The 8,702-nt window shown below is 48.5% G+C and overlaps 2 protein-coding genes across 2 annotated transcripts; one reads left to right on the top strand and one right to left on the bottom strand.

Moving 5' to 3' along the window:
- Nucleotides 1-624: 624 nt before the first annotated feature.
- AYL99_07031 (hypothetical protein) lies at nucleotides 625-2,663 on the top strand (the record flags this gene model as incomplete). Its single annotated transcript, XM_018838540.1, has 4 exons — nucleotides 625-1,020; nucleotides 1,125-1,900; nucleotides 1,966-2,124; nucleotides 2,180-2,663. 4 exons carry the CDS (start codon nucleotides 625-627, stop codon nucleotides 2,661-2,663), a joined length of 1,815 nt encoding a protein of 604 aa, XP_018693100.1.
- Nucleotides 2,664-6,153: 3,490 nt separating this feature from the next.
- On the bottom strand, nucleotides 6,154-8,188 carry AYL99_07030 (hypothetical protein; the record flags this gene model as incomplete). Its single annotated transcript, XM_018838539.1, has 8 exons — nucleotides 6,154-6,210; nucleotides 6,276-6,430; nucleotides 6,494-6,624; nucleotides 6,686-6,825; nucleotides 6,891-7,036; nucleotides 7,090-7,344; nucleotides 7,408-8,037; nucleotides 8,092-8,188. 8 exons carry the CDS (start codon nucleotides 8,186-8,188, stop codon nucleotides 6,154-6,156), a joined length of 1,611 nt encoding a protein of 536 aa, XP_018693099.1.
- Nucleotides 8,189-8,702: the final 514 nt, after the last annotated feature.

Below are 8,702 nucleotides of genomic sequence, written 5' to 3'. Positions count from 1 at the left end.
GCCAGTTGATATAATTCACCAGTAAAGAGACCATAAGGTCAAGACAGATTCTAATACTAACTTATTTGAACCGCCCTCAACCTATAAACTATATTTGTGATACTGTCTCCTCGTATCCAGGATGTCGCCGGTGCCCGGGAAGACTTAGCATTCGGGGTTTGGAGCAATCCTATCGATATCGGATTAGAGTCACTCGCGAAGAAGAAGATCATTTAAGACTGCATCTTAATGCTCTCAGCACATCGCCGCTTGCCGACTGGCACTCAGGCGACTTGACCAACAACCATCCTGATAGCTATCACACGCCGAGCCTCGAAAAGCCTCGCCAAGTCCGACTGAACCCGCCTGTTACCTTGGCTGATGGGCTTGAGTGTTCACGAGCCACTGAAAATCCTCTCTTTGCGAATGCAATCACAAATGCCCACACAAATCATGCGATTATTCTTATCTACCTCTCCGCCAAGGGGGATCTTAAAGCTGGGCGTGGCTAATGGATGTATGCAGTATCATCGTATTATAACAATCTTCATGAACCTGAGGTAGGTCAACACTTGAGCTGAGTCTGTCTGCCTTTTGTCTTCTGTATTCTTCATTCTCGTCAGCAGCCCCAGTGTATTCGACAATATGGGCGTCAACGAGTGGATTCACGGTGCCAATATGGCTGTTGCGCGCTCCTTCGTGGGCAAACGGTTTCGGCTTGATGGCTCGGGCCATCGTAGGGAACGTAAGGGAACTTATTTCTTCACCGAAATCCGAGCTGGGATGGCAACGTTCTTCGCTATGGCCTATATTATCAGCGTCAACGCAACAATTGTGTCCCAGTCCGGTGGCACCTGTGTTTGCCCACCCGACAGTCCTGATCTATGCGATAGCGACCCAGACTACATGATCTGTGTAGCTGGCGTCCAGCGAGATTTGGTCACTGCAACAGCTGCCATTGCTGCCTTGACAACTTTCTGCATGGGCCTTTTTGCAAACATGCCGATCGCACTGGCCCCCGGAATGGGTTTGAACGCTTATGTAAGTTCTCTACCTGGTCCACGGATGGGTGATAGAGTTGTTGCCTATGGGTGATTATTAGTGTATCAGTCTGGGTTATGTGATCTTGATCTGACAACCCGCAGTTCGCTTATACTGTTGTTGGATACCATGGATCAGGACTTGTACCATATCAGGTTGCGGTTACAGCGGTCTTTGTCGAAGGCTTTGTCTTTGTCGGCCTGACCGTACTTGGGTTGCGTCAATGGCTTGCTCGCGCGATCCCCGCGTCTATCAAACTCGCCACAGGCGTCGGCATAGGGCTATACTTGACTCTGATCGGTTTGACCTACAGTGCTGGTATCGGTGCTGTGGTCGGCGCGCAAGCCACCCCTCTTGAGCTGGCTGGTTGCAAACCTGAGTTTAGGGACGACACGGGGCTATGTCCTTCGTCCGAGAAAATGCGAAGTCCAACTATGTGGATCGGTATCTTTTGCGGCGGTTTCTTCACAGTCATACTTATGATGTTCCGGGTCAAGGGCGCAATTATCTTCGGCATCTTGTTGGTCAGCATTATATCTTGGCCGAGAGGGACCCCAGTCACGTATTTCCCGTACACGGAGCTCGGCGACAGCATGTTCAATTTCTTTAAGAAAGTCGTCACTTTCCATCCCATTGAGAAGATCTTGACAGTGCAGGAGTGGGATATCTCGGGATATGGAGGACAGTTCGGCCTGGCCTTTATCACCTTCCTCTACGTTGATATTCTCGACTGTACCGGCACACTATATTCAATGGCTCGCTTCTGTGGTGCTATCGATGAGAAGACCCAAGATTTCGAAGGCTCTGCTGTCGCATACCTTGTTGACGCGTTCGGCATATCTATTGGTGCACTTCTCGGAACACCGCCTGTCACCGCATAGTGGGTATCACCAGAACGAAGCGTTAGGCTTCCACATAACGAAATCAATGCTAACAATGCAATAGTATCGAAAGCGGTGCAGGTATATCCGAAGGTGGCGGCACTGGTCTGACGGCGATCACCACCGGACTGTGCTTTTTCATCTCTATCTTCTTTGCACCAATCTTCGCGTCAATTCCTCCCTACGCTACGGGATGTGTTCTGATCATAGTTGGATCTCTCATGTGAGTCAGAACGCTAGCTGTTTGCTCTGGCTTCATCTCACGAGTGTTAATATAGGGCCAAAGCCGCCAAGGACATCAACTGGCGCTATATCGGTGATGCGATTCCCGCATTCCTGACAATCGCAATTATGCCATTCACATACAGCATTGCGTATGGTCTCATCGCGGGGATCATCAGCTATATCGTCCTCAACACCTTTGTGTGGATTATGGAGAAGGTCTCCAATGGCCGCATCAGGCCCGTGGACAAGGAATATAAGGACCCTTGGACGTATAAGATCGAAGGAGGAGTCCTTCCACCGTGGGTCACGCGTGCTGCGAAGGGCAAAAAGGACTTCTGGCGGCCTTATGAGGATATCGAGCATAACACCGTTTCTTCTGGTGCGCCTGGGATGACTCTCGAAGGTAAAGACGGCGACAGTACCAGTGCTGCGGAAGTCATGGCTGGAGCTAGTGTAGCCGAAAGAGGCGGGCTTAAGGGTGACGTCAGAGGTAGCACCACAAGCGGGAGTGAAGAGGGAGAGAAGCAAAAGGTTTGAAACCCTACCCCCACCACGATCACTTTAGGCTTTCTGTTGTTTTACATTACTATGGGTGCCTGGATTCAGACAATTATGAAACCGCCCGTCATATCAATTGGACTCTATTGATTGTACCGAACAAAACAAATAAGTAGAGCGGTACCGTAAGCTTCCGAATATGGTAATCACACATATCAAATTATATATACATTCTTGCTTAATGCCGTTTCTGGATCGATCGAGGGCCTCAAAAACCCAGTACTTGAGCTAACTAAATTTGAAAGTTGAATAAGAGGGGCGAGGTAGGGGGTCTATTGAAGTCCTAAGACAAAGATAGTATTTCGAGTAGCAAAGCACAGCCGAAAAGGCCCGTACCTTTTGCCATAAGAAAGCTCCTCCCTCTTCTCGGCTCGTCGGCTGAGCCTAGTCGGTCTACCCTCAACCCGGAGCAACAGTTGCGAGCGGGAGGATTCGGAACTAGTTACCGTTGTATGGTTTCGAGTGCGAATAGGAAAAAAGAGTACAGCTGGGGCGAATTTCAGCTATAGAAACTTTCTCTCTTATCGTCTAACTTGTTTCGATATGGGTCTTTCTCCCCAAATTCGGCTGCGGACGAAAGGCACATATGTCTAGGAAACAGGTTGACGGTGCCAAGCAGTTGCTCACCAGGCTCCGAGTAGGGTAAATGGGCTTGTCGGCTAGAGACGTGCGCGGTTGGAGGCGATGTCGATGACCGAAAGCTTGCGTCCGCCGAGGTTAGGGCAGGTCTCAAAGGTTGGTTTGCAAATATAGTTGGGTTAGGAAGCCTGGGGCCCCATTACAGATGGGTGTCTTAGGGCCCTATGAAGGCTTCAAGAGCCTGTAGCCCACATGGCTTGAATAATAAGAAGAGCAACACGGATTTTGTAGCTTGTAGGGTTCGGAAAAGTTTGCTTTCATGACCCTATTCTGTTATGCACACAAGGTGTTGGCCGGCTTCTTGGTGCTCTCCACCCAGGAATTGAGGAAACAACACTCTCTCATTAATAGGCAACACCAACCCAGGCCAGATTCTTCTTTCTTCCACTCCTTTTAACTTGATTACTTCTGAGGCAGGTCAACGCTCTGGAATCATGGACGCAATAATAGCTTCAGAAGGAGCTCCTTCTACTTCGACATCACCTTTTCAGCAACCGACACATCCCTCCATCGTCAATGTTATCTATCGTCCGGGCAATTTCAGCTCTTACAGTGTGTCAACCACCTCCCTTCCACCTGGAGCGCTTATGGCCCGGCTCACCAGTCCCCCCTTGACTTTTGCGGACCATAAACGCTGGTCAAGCGTCCAAGTGTCCGAGAACAAGCATGTCGAGCTGAACTGCGACTTCCTATATATAAATCACAGCTGTGAGCCGAGTTTGGAATTCCACGTGGTCCCAAATTCTGAGGAGCCCGTGATTGAAGTCAGGGTTGCAGCACGCCGGGATAAAAATGGAAACCCGAAGGGCATATCTCCCGGCGATATGTTGACGTTCTTCTACCCCAGCACTGAGTGGGAAATGGACCAGCCTTTCCAATGCAACTGTGGGACAAAGAGTTGCAAAGGGCGCATCAGTGGAGCCAAGGATTTGACGAGTGAACAGCTGCGAGGCTATTTCCTCAATGCTCATATCGAAGACCTCAGGAGCATCCCATCCGCCAGCGAGGGCAATAAGCCCGATCTGCAAAATAAGGGACGTTGGTAACAGGTCCTTTATATATACGTAATTCATGAAAACACTCAGAGAAGCCGGGAATAATCCGAGGCTAGAGTGTCCTTTACGGCCAGCTTCTACCCCGGTCGAAAAGCCTACAAAACTACTGAGGTGTGACTTAAATTTCTTGAGCTCTTCGCAAAAGGTGACCGCCCAGTGAGGTTACGGCAGTAGGAGAAAGTGTCTAACAGGTGGATATCTTGGCGAGAATCTCTGAAGATGGATAGCTAGGTTCTTGTCTACTCCGCTTATGGTTTGCAAAGTGGCTAAGGCGCCTGGAAAGTCTTTGCCAGCCTGAAAGTAGAAATTCTTCTGGCATTGATAGAAACAATTCCCTAGCTATTGCAGACGGTTTCGGGAGCACTGTCTTTTACACCGTTATCGTTCGAATGTAAGTTAAGGCTCAATCTGTGTTATAGCTGAAGACTTTGGGTATACCATTCCATTTAAGTTATGATCTTAAAAGCTCTTGGCCTTGACAAGGAAGTGGGAAATTTTGGGTGACTCTCCAGTTAACATATGAAGATAGGTAGGGAAGACGAAGCTCGTGACATCCTAGTAGGCTCCGAGGGAATTCAACTCTAGAGGAGAAAGAGCTCGCATGGGTCGAACTCCAGGACATAATCCGACCCTGTCAATACGAGCGCAGTCATTTCCACCAGTAGACCTACCTTTATATGCTCTTTGAGGCGCGGTCTGGCACCCTCCACACCGGGCGGCGAGTTCAATTAGTGATCTGGCCACAGGTCAAATAGGAGTAGATCAGTATTGCGGGTGTTGCCATTTACGCTCCCAAAATCTTTGAAATTGCCGGAATGAGTTCCTCGAAACGGTAATGGATTGCGGGCATGAACAACATCTTCTACATGTTCTACACTCTCATCTACGTTTTCACGCCGAACAGGATTAGCCGGCGCTGGACTTGCTAGAGGGGATCGATTGGCCAAGTTATTACTATGGCTCTCACTGGCGGATTCTCTAGACTTGGCCAAGATGCCCGAGCTCCGGGAGACCTCGGAAAGGCCACCAGCTATCGCATCCCGTCATGTCGATTGTATACGTCTGCACCTTTGTGTTCGGAGTGACATGGTTGACCGTACCGTGGCTATACACCGCTGAAATCTCCCCCCTCGAGATTCGTACCAAAGGCAACGCATGGGGAGTCGTGGGCTGGTCTATTGGGAACGGATGGTTGACGCTCTAGTGCCCTGTCAAACTTCAGAGCCTGGGCAAGAAGACACTGTGGATCTTGGCTGCCTGCACCACAATCACCAACCCTATGGTCTGGGCCCTTTATCTGGATACTAACCAGCGTACACTGGAAGAAATGGATATGCTGTTTTCATTGAAGAGTATTTGGAACTAAAATTCTGAGAAGAATCTTGGCAGGCTCAAAGCTGAAGGCGAGGTGTCCGAGCGACGCAGCTCTTGTTTTGCCAACCAGAGGCGCGGATCATCAACAGCTGTTAGTCGTTTCGGCCCAGCCACTCAGACTAGGATCGGCAATGAGTCGAAGTACAAAGAAGCGGGAAGTAACTCTAATATCAACCAGAGTATTGAGCCAAGTTAGCCTCTTCCGAGAGGAATGGGTGTGAATTCGATTCAGTGTCCTGCAAGTAATGGAGTCGTTGGAGTTGTGAGCAGGAAGTACTCTTAACTACCTTGGGTGGTTACCTTAACAGCGACACATAGTCCTTGAAGGTCTGCGGTTTACAACAGCTTTGTAGCTATGAGAATCTCTCCGATATTCAGCCCCAAGAGTCCAATGCAGACCTCTAAGCTTTAGAGTCCTTTCTTTCCCTCACTCGCATGGGAAGGCCACCTCGAATGCCCTACCGGGAAGCCATAGTCAGCACGCCCAGCAGTTTCACTAAGGGAGGGGAAACAATAGCCATACCATGTTCAGAGCAGCCAGCGGCTCATACGTCCTATTATCATCCGATAGGATTATATCGAAGCGCTGGAGGATCGCAACTGTAATCGTAATACCCTCGTAAGTGGCGAGTAGACGTCCCAGACAGCTGCGCGGCCCAGCATTCCAAGCGTGATATTCTGTAAATGATAGCGTCGGTGAGCAAAATAGTCTTTGCTTTGGGGGTAGGTCTCTGTACCTACTGAATGGGCTGTATGAGATGCTTTCGCCATTATCCTTAAGCCATCGATATGGGTTGAAGACGGCCGCATTCTCTCCCCAGATTTCTGGCATGCGTGCCATAACATAGTTCTGATAGCTGACAACATCACCTCTATACAAGCTCTTCCGTCAACATCAACTCACCAACTAGCAAGTACGTAGAGAATACATACTTCTTAATTCGACGAGGAGGCATTTTTAACTCGGGCACAGCGGGTAGAATATCGTCCTCAGCCGCTTCCAATTGGCCCGCCGGTGATACTGTGTTCAGTCGAGTGCACTCGTCCCACATAGCATTTGTAAAACGCAGTCTCTGAGAAGCAAATGGTAAGCACGGTTATTTTGATAGTTATGATATGCTCTGAGTTCCTGACTGACCGGCGTATCAGTATAGCCAAGGTAGCTATCAGCGAAGCCAAGATTATCTGCCTCAGCTCGAATTTTCATCAACGCGTTTAGATGTTGGTTTTTTCTGTGGTGAATTTCCTTCATAAACCATGAAACATTATATGTCGTTGTATCCCCTATGGCGATACAGAGTTATTAATACATCCAAGTTCGCAATGTTGTCACTTACGGCCAGCTGATAGAAATGAAAATACCATTCCACCAAGAGTATATACATCACTTGTCGACTGTAAGAATAGGTCGAGAAGGTCCACTCCGTCGTCTGGATTAGGCTTATAGCCATTCTCCATTAGATTGAGACGCTTCTCGATCAGCTGATCAATCTGTTTATAGAAGAGATCCACGGCTTTCTTCGTAATAGCGTCTTCGCCGGAGAGTTTCTCGGTTACCCTCCATAGTGGATCGCGTCTCCTTCGGTCAAATACTGTAATTCAAGTGAATAAGCTACTGTATAGATTAATATGAAGAAGCCAAGATAGGTACTCACAATGGGTAGCCTGGTCGAAGGCCTCGACGTAATCTGGTTTCGATTCCAGGCACTTGGGATCATCTGACATGATACCCCAAGCAAGTCTATCCTCATGAAATGCAATCCGTAGAAAGAGGCAGAACATAAGACGGCCCATAAGTTCCTGGAAGTCAAACTCTCTTTCCTCTTTGGCCAAGTTAGACAGTAGACTTAGAAGAATATCCAGCCAATAATGAACAGATTGTGTGATGTGAGTCTCGAAGTTACGCTTGCTGAATGCACGCGAGGCTGCTTTACGCTGCGTTTGCCATTCCAAGCCGTCTGCAACAAATATACCACCTCTATGAAGGGGCCCAAACATGTTCCGAGCGAATCTGCCGCGCACGTAGTTTTTGCTGTTGAATTTCTGGATATGCTCAAGATAAGTGGGGTGGTTGATTATGTGCATGCGAAAGAATGGGACAGTCATTTCGAAAGCGGGTCCGTATCTTTTATACAGGGAATACCAGGCCTCGCAACTGGCTGCGCCATTAGTTCTGAGTTCATGAAGGTTTCCAGTAAACGGTTTCCCCTTTGGACTGGCAATCCATTTCGCATTGGCGGAGGATGATGTCCAGAAACCCTTGTTATGGTAAGTCCAGAAGATCCCTACAATACTGTCATTACCAGCGGATCGGAAAACCCCATAACCTGGTAACTAACCTAGGACTGTCGTCAGAATGAGGACACAACCATATCCAAGTCCTACGGTAATTGAGGTCTCTGGATACACCAGACACGACTTGAGCATTGTGGACATATTGTCTTGGGATAACATTGTCGATAATGCGAGTTCTAAGCGCAATTCGAAAGACCAACTGCCAAAAAAAAGTGGATTATTGCCCAGTATTAATGCACACAAGTAAGTCTTTTCTCTTGGTAGAACGCCTTTATGTCCTTGACCTAAGTGACGCGTAAGACGCAAGTCGCAGTGATTGACTACCGGTGAGTATCCTTGTAAATGAGCGCCTTCCCGCCTTCGTTCCCCGCATTTTGCCCCGCTCTCCACAGCTGTCATTGTGGGGGTGAACATCAAGCCCGTTGCATAGCTTGCCTCGTGATCCTCTATTCGCATGGGTCTCGTAATGTAGGAGAAATACACTATGGAGTTCAGAACCAAGGGTACAATGTCAATTATCATCAATCTCGTACCTTAAGGAGCTGGATTGTAGTTTCTCATTTCATATAATAGCGTAACATGTTTTCTCGCGGCGGTTGAGAACAAGATGACAGATCAGCTAGGGCAGGGACGGGAAGCACAACACCCACTCCGT

Source organism: Fonsecaea erecta (assembly GCF_001651985.1).
Source record: "Fonsecaea erecta strain CBS 125763 chromosome Unknown Scaff5, whole genome shotgun sequence".
Classification (NCBI taxonomy): Eukaryota; Fungi; Ascomycota; class Eurotiomycetes; order Chaetothyriales; family Herpotrichiellaceae; genus Fonsecaea; species Fonsecaea erecta.
Note: the sequence above shows the minus strand (reverse complement) of the source record. Positions and strands in the feature narration are given on the sequence as shown.